Source organism: Mizuhopecten yessoensis, unplaced genomic scaffold (assembly GCF_002113885.1).
Source record: "Mizuhopecten yessoensis strain PY_sf001 unplaced genomic scaffold, ASM211388v2 scaffold8949, whole genome shotgun sequence".
Lineage (NCBI taxonomy): Eukaryota > Metazoa > Mollusca > Bivalvia > Pectinida > Pectinidae > Mizuhopecten > Mizuhopecten yessoensis.
In genome coordinates this window covers 327,026-346,196 of record NW_018407803.1, presented here as the reverse complement: position 1 = coordinate 346,196, position 19,171 = coordinate 327,026, and the positions used below count along the sequence as shown (strand labels likewise).

The 19,171-nt window shown below is 43.4% G+C and overlaps 1 protein-coding gene across 6 annotated transcripts in view; it reads right to left on the bottom strand.

Moving 5' to 3' along the window:
- LOC110456924 (E3 ubiquitin-protein ligase rnf213-alpha-like) overlaps positions 1-19,171 on the bottom strand; it is a 298,096-nt gene that overhangs the window by 96,702 nt on the left and 182,223 nt on the right. For all 6 annotated transcript variants that reach the window (XM_021507988.1, XM_021507990.1, XM_021507991.1 and 3 more), the window contains 4 exons: positions 7,150-7,493; positions 5,282-5,445; positions 2,815-3,036; positions 2,309-2,520 (listed from right to left, as the gene is read on the bottom strand). In XM_021507988.1, coding sequence (XP_021363663.1) covers positions 2,309-2,520; positions 2,815-3,036; positions 5,282-5,445; positions 7,150-7,493 — 942 coding nt within the window. The remainder of the gene's footprint in view (positions 1-2,308; positions 2,521-2,814; positions 3,037-5,281; positions 5,446-7,149; positions 7,494-19,171) is intronic.

Here is a 19,171-nt window from a genome sequence, read left to right as displayed (position 1 = left end):
AGGATTATGTTTAATCGTTCGCACACCGTGAGCACCCTGCGCGCAAACCGCGCATCGTGTAACGTTGTGCGTTCCCACAACTGTGCTAGCCAAACCCTTGACCTTTTGGATATCTAGAAGAAGTCGTCAAAAATTTCAAAATATTTGACCCCTGTGACCTTGAATATTGGCAAAGGTCATTCATTTGTACATCCTTGTCCTTTGGTTATTCAGAAGAAGTTGGTAAAAGTTTTTTTAAGACGATTGACCCCTATGACCATGAATACATGTACAAGAGGCCCAGAGGGCCTGTATCGTTCACCTGGATATCTAAGCAATCATGGCAAAACATTCTCCAAATGAGATCCAAGGGAATATGCCAGACCCAAAGGCCAATCCTTGTGGTATATTTGTATTAGATGTTTCAATTTTCAATTTTATGTATGGTTATGGGGTGGGGATCTCAACTGTTTCCAAGCTGTGACTCAGAAACTAGGTCCCTAGGGTTGTGGCCAGACCCCAGGATCAATTCTAATATCATGACTGCATTTGTCTCTTTATGCCCAGCATTTGTATATATAGTTTTGGGGTGGAGATCTCAACCGTTTTAAAGTTATGGCCTAGGGACTATGTCTCCAAGATTGGGGCCAGACCCTAGGGCCATCCTGGAAGCAAATGTGCATTCTTCTCTTTATACTCAGCAATTGTATATGGTTATATGGTGGGGATCTCAACAATTTCCAAGTAATAAACTTTTTTTGGCCCAACCCCTTAGCCCGGGGGATCAGCCCCACCATTTGTACAATTTTGAATCCCTGCCTCCCATGAATGCTTTTGATTAAATATGATTGATATCCAGTGCAAAGTTCTACAGAAGAGGTCGTTTGTAGCAATATAGCCAAATTGTCCCCTTTTGGCCGCGCCCCTCAGCCCCCTGGGGGGTCAGCCCAACCATTTGTACAATTTTGAATCTCCACCACCTAGGGATGCTTCCAGTCAAATATGGTTGATATCCATCTCTTAGTTCCAGAGAAAAAGTCGCTTAAAGCAATATAGCCAAATTGCCCCCTTTTTGCCCCACCCCTCAGCCACCTGGGGGTCAGCCATACCATTTGTACAATTTTGAATCCCTGCCTCCCATGAATGCTTTTGATTAAATATGATTGATATCCAGTGCAAAGTTCTACAGAAGAGGTCGTTTGTAGCAATATAGCCAAATTGTCCCCTTTTGGCCGCGCCCCTCAGCCCCCTGGGGGGTCAGCCCAACCATTTGTACAATTTTGAATCTCCAACACCTAGGGATGCTTCCAGTCAAATATGGTTGATATCCATCTCTTAGTTCCAGAGAAAAAGTCGCTTAAAGCAATATAGCCAAATTGCCCCCTTTTTGCCCCGCCCCTCAGCCCCACCATTTGTACAATTTTGAATTCCCACTACCTAGGAATGCTTTAGTTAAATTCCAATCAGTGGTTAAGAAGAAGTCGTTTAAAGAAATTGTTGACGGACGGACGACGGACGGACGACGGATGCCACAGTATGGCATAAGCTCATCCTGGTCCTTCGGACCAGGTGAGCTAATAAATGAAGGTCATTCATTTGAAGAACTTGGCAGAAGCCCTTCATTCCAGCATGCTTCTGGCTAAATATCATCACCCTGGACCTATTGGTTATCTAGTAGAAGTCGTTTAAAGATTTAAACATACTTGACCTCCTTTTGACCTTGAATATGGATGAAGGTCATTCATTTGAACAAACTTGATAGCACTTCATCCATGCATGCTACTGACCAAACATAATCATCCTGGTCCTTTTGGTTATTTAAGACAATTGACCCCCCCTGTGACCTTGAATATGGGTGAAAGTCATTCATTTGAAAAAAAACTTGGTGGCACTTCAACCTAACATGCTACTGGCCAAATATCATCACCCTGGTTATAATAAAGAAGTTGTTAAAAGTAAAACCTTGATGCAAAATTGTTGAAGTAAGAATGTCACAGACGAATGGATGGATGGATGACAGACACCACGGGATGGCATAAGCTCACCTTAGTCCTTTGGATCAGGTGAGCTAATAATACCTGGTTGAACAACATCAAAAGGTAGTTATGATATCTGTAAAGTTTCTTTGAAATCGGTGCACAAGTTTAGGAGGAGTTGCCTGGACAAGATTTTGCAGATGACAGACAGACGGACTGGATGATTCGAGTATACACCCCTCCCCCCCAACTTTGTTGAGTGGGATATAAAAATCAAAAGAAACTAATTTGTAAATACGATTAAGAACAATTATCTCCATTAAATTTACATAAATGTATATGAATAACCTGACCTTGCATCCCCAATGCCCTTGACACAGCGGGGACCACACTGAGCCATCTTTGGGTCATATCCAGGACGAACCATATCGAGCAATCTCTCCACGACTGGCCGGTAGTGTCGTACTCTCTTTAACCACTCCGCACGACTTGCTACTTTGTTCAGTGTCTCTTTCTCAGGCTCCAATTTCTCAAGTAGTAGACGTAAGCCCATTACATCTAGGGTCTGAGAAATAGAACAGGTTTGTACAAGGTCAAAATCATCTAAATTTCAATAAAGATATCAAGGTCTCAAGTAGCCAATTCAAGTTTATCTGATTCAGGATCTACTCACAGTCAGGTACTATGAAACTCAAATGATAACAATAATAAAAGTGATCAAAGTTTCAACAATTTTGTAGAAATCTTTAATGCTTAAGAAAAACCTACCAGCATTCATAATTTCTTTACAAAAGCTAAGGAAAAAATCAACTGCTATCCTGAAAATCTAATTGGTATCTAAAAGATACACATCATTTACCATTTCTTCATCAGAGCAGAGGAAGAAGTTAGGGCTGCTTTTCTGAAAATCTGTAATGGTCTCACTACACTCTGGCCACACTCGGTTGAGGCTGGAGAAGTTGCGGAGCCTGCTGATATTCTGGTGATATGTCAAGTGGATGGCTACCAACATGGCTACCCCATCACCAGCCTGGTGTTGGAGGATGGAAGCAGCTCCATTACTGACACTTTCACACACAAGCTGGCAATACATTAATAGTGTATTAAGCATTGATGGCAATTATACTTGTTTTATATTGTCAAAAAATATGATTTACAAACTGTATAAATGGGTATTTATACATTTTGGAAATAAGATTTTTTCATATCCTGATGTAAATAAAGTCAAGTGGCCCAACAGGTCCATTTCACTCATGATCTCATGGTATATGAATCTCACACCTGTAACTCTAAAAGAGTACTGAGGTTAAGTATATTTCAATGGACTATAAGTCATTTTAATTTCAGTGAAGCTATAAACTGCTGTTAAATTCTAGCAAATTTAAAAACAAGTGGCCCAATGGGCCTGAATCGCTCACCTGGTATTAATCTCACACTTGTAATCTTAAAAGCCGACTAAAATATAGTTACAGGCAAAATATCAGTGTTTGATTCCTAAGAGCCTATTAAAAGGTTTAAACATGATATTGAATGTCCAACAAGGACATTAGGTTGAACAGAGTTTAAAGTCTTCCAACCCAGCATGCATCTGGCAAAATATCGTTACCCTGGACCTTTTGGTTATACAGAACAAATCATTTAAAGATTTAAACAAATATTAAACACTGTGACCTAGAATATGGGCGAAGGTCATTCATTTGGTAGTCCTTCATCCCAGCATGTTAATGGCTAAATATCATCACCCTGGGCCTTTTGCTTATTAAGAAGTCGTTTAAAGGTTTTAAACATATTTGACCCATGTGACCTTGAAAATATGTCAAGGTCATTCATTTGAACAAACTTGGTAGTCTTTCATCCCATCATGTTACTGGCATTATTCTAGGTCTCTTGGTTATTCAGAAGTTGTTTAAAGGTTTAAAACATATTTGACCCCTGTGACCTTGAAAAAAGATGAAGGTCATTCTTTTGAATAAATTTGTAGCCCTTCATCCCAGCATGCTACAGGCCCAATATCAGTACCGTGGGCCTTCTGGTTATTGAGAAAAGTCGTTTGAAGATTTAATGACATTTGACCCCTGTGACCTTGAAAGTGGGTCAAGGTCATTCATTTGACGAAACTTGGTAGCCCTTCATCCGAGCATGCTACAGGTCCAATATCAATACCCTGGGCCTTTTGGTTATTGAGAAGAAGTTTTTTGAAGATTTTAAGACATTTGACCCCTGTGACCTTGAAAGTTGGTCAAGGTCATTCATTTAAAGTAACCTGGTAGGCCTTTATCCCATCATGTTACTGGCCAAATATCATCACCCTAGGCCTTTTGGTTATTGAGAAGAAGTAGTTTAAAGTAAAATATTGACGCCGGACAACGGACAGACGACGGACGCTGCACCATGGCATAAGCTCACTTGGCCCTTCGGGCAAGGTGAGCTAACAAAATGAAGTGAGAATTCATCCTTAGATTATGAAACTCCTATGCTAGCTTCAGACCAAATTTGGTAACTGGAACACAAGAAATTTTAACATCTCTAAAACAATTCTTAAGATATTGTTGTTTGAAATTTTGATTTCAAAGCATTTAACCCACGTTGACATTTCACTACGGCTAGCACTTAAAGTTGACCTTTGACCTCATTACTTTTATGAAGAAAAAGATTCACACTGCTGGTCTACATAACATACACAAGTATCATAACTCTATACCAAATGGTTCTTAAGATATTGTTGTTTGAAGTTTTTAACATATTTGACCACTGTGACCTTTAAATGAGGTCAAGGTCATTTTAATGAGGAAACTTTATAGCATTCCATCCTATGTACTTACTGGCCAAATATCCTGACCATGGGTTTTATGGAATTTGAGAAGATTGTTAAATCTTTTCATCCATGTTGACCTTTGACCCCAGACTAGCACTTACAGTTGACCTTTGACCTCATTACTGTAATTAAGAAAAAGATTCACACTGCTGGTCTACATAACAAACCCAAGTATTATGACTCTAGTCCAAACGTTTTATTTACATATTCGCACCCAGTGACCTTGAAAGTAGGTCAAGGTCATTTTAATATTTTAATGAGGAAACTTTATAGCAATCTGTCCCATCTTCCTACTTGTCAAATATCGTGACCCTACGTCCTTCAGTTCTTCAGAAGAAGTCGTTCAAAAGAAAAAGTTGACGGACGGACGACAGATGCAAATGTAGTGAAGCAACTGGGTATGTAACTGAAACTGACATCTAGTAGAATTTTAGCTAATGATTAACAGGTTTCAGTTATTCTAAAACAGTATATATACAAGCAATTCTGTGTCAATAAGTGCTGGTAGTACCTGGTGTTCCTGTCGAGACGACACCTGGTAGATCATGTGGACGAAGTCATTGATGTACGCCTTCAGGACATGTGGTCTGTCTTTGTTAATGATGGGCTGGAGCATGATGCCTATCGGTCGACTGTTCAGAATATCTTGAATTGTGTGTGCTACTTCTAAGCCTTCTGAAGAAAATAAATCTACTGTGCTGTATTATTTGATTACATAAAGAAGTTAAAATTTTGTACCTTATGTTATGATTTTGAGCTGTATTTTTTCATCTACTATAAACTACAGACCCACACATTTCCTGTTCTACCTCAGACGCAAATGCTATGGAAAGTCTATGCAAAAGCTATGGAAATGCTACAAAAGTGATACAGAAATGAGAATATTAAGTTATTAATATGTTGTTAATATTTCGATTGGTAGGCAATTTTATTTGCATAAAATTTATGGCTTTATATAGATAATCCAACACATTGGTTACCAGCTGGCCAATATATAATAGTGGTCAGCTTTCTTTGTGCTATCAGGTTACAGCTATAAATCATTTAGGTCCTTAGACTCTCAAGTCAGCAATTGACATACCCCAATTTGGTTACATGACTGGTCAAACTGACTAATAGATGTCATGTCAGCAGGGCACAAGAGCCAGCAGCTGACCAATGAAACATTTACTCCCTATGGAGGAGAACCCCCATGGCCAATATGCTGTTCCCCAAGTTAACATCTCATCACTTTAGAATTCTCTGGCAAGACGGCAGCAGCTATTTCATTTCTGTTTAATTCATCTAGTTATTCACTTGGAAAGATGTTTTAAAAACCAACAAAGTCTTAATCAACTAGACATATATATATACTTCTATCACGCCGATAATTCACAGGATCATTACGCTTATCAATGTAGACACTTTAAAACACGAGCGAAGGCTCAAATTATCAAAGGCATTTGACAATATCGGCGACAAAGAAAATTGACTCTACTGAAAACTCGTTGTGGTAACACAAGCATATTACCTTTATCATCAGCGGAACACAAGCGTGTTCCATTGCAGGATAAGCATCCTAAATCGCCAAGCGACGAGGATCGAGTACATATGTGGGGAGCATGCATGAAATTGACAGAGTCATCTGTGCAAACAGTTTTGAACCACAGGTTCAATTCTATGGAGGCGCTCTCACAGTTTGAACTGGAAGACATTCCAAGACAGAAACTCTCTATCGAACAGTCAAAATTACTACACATGGCTATGAGGAAAACATTCCCGGATACTATCTAGCTTGCGCAGACATCTGCTGCACATTCTGGCAGTACGCAGGCGCCAACTCCGGAAGTGATCGAGGATGATCAACAACAACCTGTGATAGATAGGCCTAACGAAGGGGTAGCTGACGAATGTCAGGACGACATTTATGTCCGTACCGTCCTCCAGCAGTTGGAGTCGGCTTTTGAACAGTCGAGCCAAGGGCTGTGGTCTGTTATCTTGCAAATATGCACATGTATGTTCTGTGGTCAAAAACACCAAGCCTACCCCCATCCTGATGCAACAAAACCAATCTAAAATCATGGCGCCCAAAAAACAATTGCAATCCCTTGTTTGGAAATTAAATTGGGCAGCGTCCGTAATTGACATAAGTATAATATAATGTGCTGATCAAATTTGGTTGAAATCAAACCATAATTATTTTGGGCAGTTATTGCATGGATACCAAATAAACCTATCAAAAGTCGGTAGCCTCATTAATTATGTGTAGATATGTATGCATTGAAACCCAAATGAAAACCAAGCATGGCAGACAAACAGATGAACAGACAGAAAGACAGACCCAAGTTAATATTCTTTTTTCTCTGAAAGTAAGGTATAAAAATATGAAACTGAACCTACCTGCTTCAGGTGTATTATTCATTGTAGTGTTCAACAAGTTCTCAATAAGCCTGAAGTAGAGCCAAGAGAAAGGCATCTGGGCAGTAAACAGGTGTCCATCTGTCCCGGTGTGTCGGACCACCACCTCAGGAAGTTCCTGCTGGGCATGCCCAGGCGACACCAGCTGGGAGTACTGTAGGCCTGTAGCCTTGGTACAATTGATAACACCCAGCCACAGTTGCTGGACCCAGTCCCCATCTGTGGCCCGGTACAGACTATCCAGGTTCCTGTTTGTATCCATAAAGGCAATGATCCCTGTCAGTATTGGGGTCACCTTGGTCTCCATACACTGGGTCCTTGCTCGTCTGTAACATGAGTTGATGCAATTGTAAAATCATCAGAAAACACACTTTACTACAGGACAGGCAGCATATCATATCAGAAAACACACTCTACTACAGGACAGGCAGCATATCATATCAGAAAAAACACTTTAATACAGGACAGTCGACATACCATATCAGAAACAGGAGGCCCAGAGGGCCTGTATCGCTCAACTGAATATAATTAAAGTAATTGGTATGAAGTAAAGATATAGCACTCCATGGTAAGTACATATGAAATTTCAGAAAGATCCATCCAGTACTTGAGATATAGAGAACAAACTTCAAACAGAGCCACACCCCTATGCCCCTACGGGGGTCATACCCACCAGTTATACAAAATTGAGTCACTGTCACCAAAGGATGCTCCACACTAAATAAGGATAAAATCCCTTAATCCCGATGGTCGGAGAAGGATTTTAAAAGTTTTACCTCTATTACTCCTATTGGGCCCCGCCCTCTTGCCCCGCTCGGAGACCACACCTACTGCTAATACAAAATTGAGTCCCCTTGGGCCAAGGATGCTCCAGACTAAATTAGGATAAAATNGGGGGGGGGTCAGACACACCGTTTATACAAAATTGGTTCCCCTTCACCCAAAAATGCTTCAGACCAAATATGGACCAAATCCTTTCATTCCTTCCGAAGAAGAAGGATTTTGAAGATTTACGTCTATTTCCCCTTTTGGGCCCCACCCCTCAGGTCCCAGGGGGGCCACACCCAATGTTTATACAAAATTGGTTCCCCTTTACCCAAGGATGTTCCACACCAAATATGGACCAAATCCTTTCATTCCTACAGAAGAAGGATTTTAAAGAATAATTTGCTATGTTTCCCCTATTGGGCCCCACCTTTCAGGCCCCTGGGGGGGGGGGGCAGACCCTTGATTTATACAAAATTGGATCCCCTTCACCCAAGGATGCTTCAGACCAAATATGGACCAAATCCTTTCATTCCTACAGAAGGACTTTAAAGAATAATTTGCTATGTTTCCCCTATTGGGCTCCGCCCCTCAGCCCCCGGGGGGGCCAGACCCACCATTATACAAAATTGGTTCCCCTTCACCCAAGAATGCTTCAGACCAAATATGGACCAAATCCTTTCATTCCTACAGAAGAAGAAGGATTTTAAAGAATAATTTGCTATGTTTCCCCTATTGGGCTCCGCCCCTCAGCCCCCGTGGGGGCCAGACCCACCATTATACAAAATTGGTTCCCCTTCACCCAAGAATGCTTGAGACCAAATATGGAACAAATCCTTTCATTCCTACAGAAGGACTTTAAAGAGTAATTTGCTATGTTTCCCCTATTTGGCCCCGCCCCACAGGCCCCTGGGGGGCCAGACCCACCATTTATACAAAATTGGTTCTTCTACACCCAAGAATGCTCCACACCAAATTTTGTTAAAATCCGCTCAGTGGTTCATGACAAGTAGTGTAAAGTTGACGGACGACCAACGCTGCGGTATGGCATTAGCTCACCTTGGTTCTTCGGACCAGGTGAGCTAAAAACACTCCACTACAGGACAGGTGGCATATCATATCAAAAAAACACTTTACTACAGGACAGGCGGCATATCATATCAGAAAAAACACTTTACTACAGGACAGGCAGCATATCATATCAGAAACCACACTTTACTACAGGACAGGTGGCATATCATATCAGAAAAAAACACTTTACTACAGGACAGGCGGCATACCATATCAGAAAAAACACTTTACTACAGGACAGGCGGCATATCATATCAGAAAATACACTTTACTACAGGACAGGCGGCATACCATATCAGAAAATACACTTTACTACAGGACAGGCGGCATATCATATCAGAAAATACACTTTACTACAGGACAGGCGGCATACCATATCAGAAAACACACTTTACTACAGGACAGGCGGCATATCATATCAGAAAACACACTTTACTACAGGACAGGCGGCATATCATATCAGAAAACACACTTTACTACAGGACAGGCGGCATATCATATCAGAAAACACACTTTACTACAGGACAGGCGGCATATCATATCAGAAAACACACTTTACTACAGGACAGGCGGCATATCATATCAGAAAACACACTTTACTACAGGACAGGCGGCATATCATATCAGAAAACACACTTTACTACAGGACAGGCGGCATATCATATCAGAAAACACACTTTACTACAGGACAGGCGGCATACCATATCAGAAAACACACTTTACTACAGGACAGGCGGCATATCATATCAGAAAACACACTTTACTACAGGACAGGCGGCATATCATATCAGAAAATACACTTTACTACAGGACAGGCGGCATATCATATCAGAAAATACACTTTACTACAGGACAGGCGGCATACCATATCAGAAAACACACTTTACTACAGGACAGGCGGCATATCATATCAGAAAACACACTTTACTACAGGACAGGCGGCATATCATATCAGAAAACACACTTTACTACAGGACAGGCGGCATATCATATCAGAAAACACACTTTACTACAGGACAGGCGGCATATCATATCAGAAAACACACTTTACTACAGGACAGGCGGCATATCATATCAGAAAACACACTTTACTACAGGACAGGCGGCATATCATATCAGAAAACACACTTTACTACAGGACAGGCGGCATATCATATCAGAAAACACACTTTACTACAGGACAGGCGGCATATCATATCAGAAAACACACTTTACTACAGGACAGGCGGCATATCATATCAGAAAACACACTTTACTACAGGACAGGCGGCATATCATATCAGAAAATACACTTTACTACAGGACAGGCGGCATATCATATCAGAAAATACACTTTACTACAGGACAGGCGGCATATCATATCAGAAAATACACTTTACTACAGGACAGGCGGCATATCATATCAGAAAATACACTTTACTACAGGACAGGCGGCATATCATATCAGAAAATACACTTTACTACAGGACAGGCGGCATATCATATCAGAAAATACACTTTACTACAGGACAGGCGGCATACCATATCAGAAAACACACTTTACTACAGGACAGGCGGCATATCATATCAGAAAACACACTTTACTACAGGACAGGCGGCATATCATATCAGAAAACACACTTTACTACAGGACAGGCGGCATATCATATCAGAAAACACACTTTACTACAGGACAGGCGGCATATCATATCAGAAAACACACTTTACTACAGGACAGGCGGCATATCATATCAGAAAACACACTTTACTACAGGACAGGCGGCATATCATATCAGAAAACACACTTTACTACAGGACAGGCGGCATACCATATCAGAAAACACACTTTACTACAGGACAGGCGGCATATCATATCAGAAAATACACTTTACTACAGGACAGGCGGCATATCATATCAGAAAATACACTTTACTACAGGACAGGCGGCATACCATATCAGAAAACACACTTTACTACAGGACAGGCGGCATATCATATCAGAAAACACACTTTACTACAGGACAGGCGGCATATCATATCAGAAAACACACTTTACTACAGGACAGGCGGCATATCATATCAGAAAACACACTTTACTACAGGACAGGCGGCATATCATATCAGAAAACACACTTTACTACAGGACAGGCGGCATATCATATCAGAAAACACACTTTACTACAGGACAGGCGGCATATCATATCAGAAAACACACTTTACTACAGGACAGGCGGCATATCATATCAGAAAACACACTTTACTACAGGACAGGCGGCATATCATATCAGAAAACACACTTTACTACAGGACAGGCGGCATATCATATCAGAAAACACACTTTACTACAGGACAGGCGGCATATCATATCAGAAAACACACTTTACTACAGGACAGGCGGCATATCATATCAGAAAACACACTTTACTACAGGACAGGCGGCATATCATATCAGAAAACACACTTTACTACAGGACAGGCGGCATATCATATCAGAAAACACACTTTACTACAGGACAGGCGGCATATCATATCAGAAAACACACTTTACTACAGGACAGGCGGCATATCATATCAGAAAACACACTTTACTACAGGACAGGCGGCATATCATATCAGAAAACACACTTTACTACAGGACAGGCGGCATATCATATCAGAAAACACACTTTACTACAGGACAGGCGGCATATCATATCAGAAAACACACTTTACTACAGGACAGGCGGCATATCATATCAGAAAACACACTTTACTACAGGACAGGCGGCATATCATATCAGAAAACACACTTTACTACAGGACAGGCGGCATATCATATCAGAAAACACACTTTACTACAGGACAGGCGGCATATCATATCAGAAAACACACTTTACTACAGGACAGGCGGCATATCATATCAGAAAACACACTTTACTACAGGACAGGCGGCATATCATATCAGAAAACACACTTTACTACAGGACAGGCGGCATATCATATCAGAAAACACACTTTACTACAGGACAGGCGGCATATCATATCAGAAAAAACACTTTACTACAGGACAGGCGGCATATCATATCAGAAAATACACTTTACTACAGGACAGGCGGCATACCATATCAGAAAATACACTTTACTACAGGACAGGCGGCATATCATATCAGAAAACACACTTTACTACAGGACAGGCGGCATATCATATCAGAAAACACACTTTACTACAGGACAGGCGGCATATCATATCAGAAAACACACTTTACTACAGGACAGGCGGCATATCATATCAGAAAACACACTTTACTACAGGACAGGCGGCATATCATATCAGAAAACACACTTTACTACAGGACAGGCGGCATATCATATCAGAAAACACACTTTACTACAGGACAGGCGGCATATCATATCAGAAAACACACTTTACTACAGGACAGGCGGCATATCATATCAGAAAACACACTTTACTACAGGACAGGCGGCATATCATATCAGAAAACACACTTTACTACAGGACAGGCGGCATATCATATCAGAAAACACACTTTACTACAGGACAGGTGGCATACCATATCAGAAAACACACGGCATATCATATCAGAAAACACACTTTACTACAGGACAGGCGGCATAGCATATCAGAAAACACACTTTACTACATGACAGGTGGCATACCATATCAGAAAACACACTTTACTTCAGGACAGGCGGCATATCATATCAGAAAACACACTTTACTACAGGACAGGCGGCATATCATATCAGAAAACACACTTTTCTACAGGACAGGCGGCATACCATATTAGAAAATACACTTTACTACAGGACAGGCGACATATCATATCAGAAAACACACTCTTCTACAGGACAGGCGGCATATCATATCAGAAACCACACTTTACTACAGGACAGGTGGCATATCATATCAGAAAATATGGAAGCTTGTTGGATGAACACCAACATGCTGAGGTTTAATCAGGAAAAGACAACTATAATCATCTTTTCCTGAAGTGTCAACAAACCATTGTTCTCCAGCCCCATGTCAGTGCCAGAACTATCGAGACTGTCCCAGCTGTTAACAAGATATCCTAGAAGGACCGTGATGCCCACCATGAAAGGATCTTTATCAGATCTACAAAGATGTCTTTTACCTTCTTTGCCCTTTATTTTCCCTAGAGGAACTATTACCCAGTCCCATGTTGGAAATCCTAAACAGGAATCTTGTACGTTAACCTAAACCTTGTAATGTCATATGTTATTTGCTACATTATTTTGTGATTCTGGCATAATTAGAAGTGCAATCAAGGACAGATGGATTCTCATTAGGACAAGGGGTATTTTTAACAAGGTGACCAAGGGGAACATACATATCAAATCCCTGGTAGTGAAAACAACATTGCACTATCTACATTCAAGATGGCTGTCTGGTTGCCATCCTATGGGACTATTGGGAACCTTCATGTAAAAATTTTGAATGATCTCTCCAGTGTTTTCTGTTAAGCACAACAATCGTTAACTCAAAATTCAAGATGGCCACCTGTCAGTCATCTTGGTTTTTTTAATCAGTCCAAAACATTGATATGCCGGGTACTACACATCATGGGGGAACCGGAACCATCATTTTCCTTAGAGGATTTCCAAGTCCCACGTTTGAAAATCCCAAAAAATCCCAAAATTTGATATGCATAACTTGGGACAATGGGGGGCCTCCATGTGAACAAGAGGTCCAATGGGCCTGCATCGCTCACCTGGTATTAAACTCACACTTGTTACCTCAAAAGTGATCTAAAATAAGGCTACAGGGAAAATATCAGTATTTATGACTATAAGTCATTCAAAAGGACCTGTTCAAAGATTTAAAAACATTTCCCCCCTGTGACCTTCAAAGTCGAACAAGGTCATTATGTTGAACAAATTTTATAGCCCTTCATCTCAGGATGAAACTTGCAAAATATCACAACCCAATCCTTTTGTTTATTGAGATTCTGGGCCTTTTGGTTATTCAGAAGATGTCATTTAAAGATTTTAAACACATTTGACCCCTGTGACATTGAATATGAGTTAAGGTCATTGATTTGAACAAACTTGGTAGCCCTTCATCCCAGCATACTACTGGCTAAACATAACCCTGGGCATTTTGGTTATTCAGAAGAAGTTGTATAAACTTGTAAACATATTTGCTTCTGGCCAAATATCATCACACTAGGTCCTTTGGTTATTAAGAAGAAACTATTTAAAGTAAAATATTGATGCCAGACGATGGACGGACGATGGACGGACGACGGACGCTGCACCACGGCATAAGCTCACTTGGCCCTTCGGGCTAGGTGATTTAACAAGAGGCCCAATGGGCCTGAATCATTACCCTGAGACCTTTTGAATATTCAGAACAAGTCATTTAAAGATTTAAACATATTTGATCCCTGTGACCTTGAATATAAGTCAAGGTCATTCATTTGAACAAACTTGGTAGCCCTTCATCCCAGCATCTAACTGGCAAAATATCATAACCCTAGCACTCTTGGTAATTCAGAAGAAGTTGTTTAAAGGTTTTAAACATATTTGACCCCTGTGACCTTGAAAATGGGTAATGGTCATTTGCTTGAACAAACTTGGTAGCCCTTTATCCCAGCATGTAACTGGCCAAATATCATCATCCAACTCATGCGATGTATATCATACTCGAAATTTGAATATAGTTTAACTGATCACAATCTGTTAAGAAATGAAGTTGCTATAATGATGTCAAAGGTCATGAATCAAGATGAGCAGGACAAGACAATAGTTACATTACATGTCCCATAAAATGGAGAGGGCATAAACAATCATGCAAAATCTCTTTCAATTGGCAATTACTATACCCCCTACCCTCTCCTGACATTCTTAGAGCAATAGTAATTATCTATCAAACTTGAGGTTTTTGAAGTAAAACCAATTTTCATGATGTAATACTTACCATAACTTTAGTATGCATATACAATACCTACACCCATCTTTGTAGCCCAAAAACAAAAGATTCAAATATCCCTACCTCCCTACCGTGACGTAACCTCTATCTCGATGACAGAGCCACGGAGTGATCTCCCTTCCTCAAACCCCCTTTTATGGAGCCTAAAGGCAGCCAGGATGAGGAGGCAAGGGGAGGAATACAGGGTGGGACTCCATAAAGTTATGGTAAGTATTACATCATGAAAATTGGTTTTACTTCAAAAACCTCAATTTCATTTCAGTAATAATTACCATAACTTTAGTATGCGAATTCGTCTTACCGTAGTGGAGGCTTCGAATCCAGGCAGACCAGGCTGACGGAACAAACTCGAGACATGCTCAAGGTAGGGAAAAGGTTCAAGGAACCCCCCTAATAAAGCCCCGAAAGTAATTAAAAAATGGAAAACCTCCCCGTGAAACGAGCAGGTGTACCACCGTGGTGCCTGATAGCATACTATTTAAAATCACTGAATTACTGTGGAGGAACAGCCACAGACTGTGCAACCACCACCGGTCCAAGGGAATACAATCCATCAGAATGAGAGGCCAAGGACCGGAGATAAAAATCCGTGAAGGTAGTCTGTCCGCGCCAGAAAGCTGCGGACATGACCTCCTGAAAGGGGGACCCATTGAGGAGGGCCCATGACGCAGCAAGGGCCCTGATCTCATGAGCTCTCACCTTATACAACGCCCGAACCTGATCATCCGAGTGGTCGTAACCGTACTTGATGACCTGACAGATCCATCTAGACACTGACTGAGAAGAGATATCCTGTTGACCCTGCTTAATGGGCAAAAACAGACGAGATCGAGGACCTCGCCCCCCCCTGGTTTTATCGAGGTAAAACCTAAGCGCCCGACAGGGACAGAGCAACCTATCCCGTTCCTCAGCTCCAACGAAGGCAGTCAAAGACGGAATCTTAATCGGATCGGGCGAGAAGCCAGGAACCTGATTCTTAGCCATAAAGGCAGGATCAGTGAGAAGGGTAACGGCAGAGTAATTCCTGGACCATCGGAGGCAAGAGGGGTGAGAAGACAAGGCATGAATCTCACTCCTCCTTCGACCTGAGGCCAGGGCAACAAGGAATACCACCTTGTAAGTAACAAACTTCAAGGAGGCAGACGCTAAAGGCTCATAAGGTGCCCGCATCAGCGATTCGAGCACCAGTGGCAAATTCCACTGCGGAGCCAACTGCCGGACCCTAGGCCTGTCCAACCCAAACCCCCTAATCAAGGCAGAAAGAGAGGAGGACGAGCCTACCTCCGACCTACCATGAACAGAGAGAACACTAGCAATGGCCGTGCGATAACCAGCGATAGTGCCAGGGGCAAGATTGCGGTCCCTAAACAGCCAAAGAAGGAAGTCCGCAATCACCTGGACAGTAGCCTTGATCGGATCAACCTTCCTGCCGACACACCAATCACAGTAAATCTTCCATCGTGACTGGTAGACGGCAGATGAGGAAGCCCTAATTGATCGAGCGATGCGATCTGACACGTCCCTAGAAAAGCCCGCCTGAGCGAGGCCTCCTGAGATAGCTTCCACGCGTGAAGGTGGAGGATCTCCGGACGAGAGTGCATCGTCCTGGAACGAGGCTGGCGAAGGAGGTTCGCTCTGAGAGGAAGAGCCAGGGGCTCTTCCACCAGAAGCGACAAAAGCTCCGGAAACCAAGGCTGCCTCGGCCACAGGGGCGCTATCAGGAGGAGGGAACACTGATGCTCCCGAAACTTCTGCAGCACCCTGCCCACCATGTTGAAGGGTGGGAATGCATATGCATGCATTCCCTCCCAATCCAGAGACAGAGCGTCCACGGCCCAAGCCCTTGGATCTGGTACCGGAGAGACAAACGTTGGCAACTGATTGTTCAGTGAAGTGGCGAACAGGTCTATGTGAGGCCTGTCCCACACCTGACAAATTCCCACGAAAATCGAGGGATTCAGTTGCCACTCTGTCAAAACCGGCTGGCGGCGCCTGGAAAGAGTATCCGCCAGAACATTCAACCTGCCTGGCAGATGCTTGACACAAATTGTCAACTGCATTTCCTGACATAGAAGCAGAATGCGGATAGCGAGGGCACACAGGGTGTGAGACCTGGTTCCCCCCTGTCTCTCCAGATACGCGACAACCGTAGTGTTGTCCGTAGCCACACAAACCACCTTGGAATGCAGGATCTCCCGAAAAGACTGCAGAGCCAACAGAACAGCCCTCATCTCGAGCACATTGCTGTGCTCCGAGAGCTGTTCCCCAGACCACTCCCCCGACTGGCAACGCCCGTCGAGATAAGCTCCCCACCCTGTCATGGATGCATCCGTGTACAGGGTCATAGTGGGAACTGGCTTGGACAAAGGAACCCCTCGGAGAACATTGTCCTGATGAGTCCACCAGCGTGCGTACTCCTTGACCGACTGGTTCAGAGGAAGCAAGGCTTCCCAATCCCTTGAAGAAGGGACCCAGTTGGCAAGGAGAAACATCTGGAGAGGCCTGATGTGAAGTCTCCCTAAGGGGACCACATCGGCCAGGGCGTTGAGATATCCCAGAAAACTGAGAAACCAACGTACCTGGACTTGAGACCGGCCGATAAAGGTCAGAGCAAAAGCCCTGGCCTTCTCGAACTTCTCCATCGGTGGAAGGGCGATGCCCTGAACCGTATTGAAACGGTTCCCCAGAAAAACAAAATCCTGAGATGGGGAAACCTCCGACTTTTCTCTGGAAGGAATGAAGCCGACCTTGAGTAAGAGTTTCAGAACCAACCGGGTGACCTGTACCAGAGACTCTCTCACTAGGTGGAGCATGAGGGAGTCGTCGAAATAGATGTGAACATCTATTCCTCGAGAGTGCAGGAATCCCACGACCACCTGCAGCAGCTTGGTGAAAACCAAAGGTGCAGTCGTGAGCCCGAACGGCATGGCCCGGAACTGGAAGACCTTTCCGTTGCAAGTAAAACGGAGGTACTTCCGTGCCGACTTCTTGATGGGGATGTGGAAGTAGGCGTCCTTTAGATCTACTGAAGTCGCCCACATTCCCTCTCTCACGGAGGCGATAATACCCCGAGGAGTCTCCATCTTGAAGTGAGGAGAATCTACGTGCTTGTTGAAGGCACTTAGATCTATGATGGGACGCCACGCCCCGGACTTCTTCCGAACCAGAAACATTCTGGAGTAGAACCCGGGAGTGCATCCCGACATAGGAACCTCCTCGACCGCGCCCTTGGAAAGCATGGTCCTTACTTCCTCCTGGAGCGCCAGAGCCTTTTCCGGATCCCCCGGTGGAGGAAAAAAGATTGGCTCTGACGCTAAGGGCGGATCCCGCACTAGCGGAATGCCTAACCCCTCCTTGATCACAGACAAGGTCCATGCGTCTTCCGTAATTTCCTTCCACTCTGGAAGGAAAGCAGAAAGACGACCCCCCACAGGAAGATCTGGTCGAGGCAGATCGAGACCTTGCCAGGCAAGAGAATCGTCTGCTGACCCGAAGCCTAATCCTGCGGGAGAAGGACCTAAGCTTGAGCCGAGAGGACTGCATTCCTCCCGGCCAAACTCGTCGTCTGACACGACCAAGGAGGGAAGAAAAGAGTCAGGAACCCTTCTTCTTACCCCCAGGAGGGTTCTTACCCTTCTTACCCTTCCATTTGTTGCCCTTGAAGGGAGGCTTATACTTGGGCTGCGCAGAGGACTGCGAAGCCGAAGGTTTAGCCTTCTTCTTAGGAGGCGCTGACCCCTGCGAGGTACTGGCCTTCTCAGCCTGAATCCTCTTCACCAGAAGTGCAGAGGCGACCGAGTCCTCCTTCAAATCCTTCTGAACAGAAGGAAGGGCCCCTCCAAAAAGAGTGGACCCTGAGAAGGGGGCAGTCAACAGTCTGGAACGGTAAGGCTCATCGACCGGGCGATTTTTCAAAACTGAAAACCGCCTAGCCAACAAGACATTGACGAGGGATGACACCTGTAAAGCTGCCAGCGCTCTCAATGCCCCGTTCAGGGCAGAGGTCACTCTGTCCTGGATGTCGGCCTGCTCTGTCTCGGTAATCCGACCCTCAGGCAAGTCGGATACCCTATATAGACAAACCGTCAAGTAGTCTATATACGACAGAATCTGGATGGAGAGACGCAGCAGTCTCTCCATCTTGTGGTGTTCTTTGGGACCGAACACCACCTGGTCCACCGATTTACCGGGCCAAGCTGCAAGTTCCCTCGATTCCAGCTTAGCTGGTTGAGGGGCAAG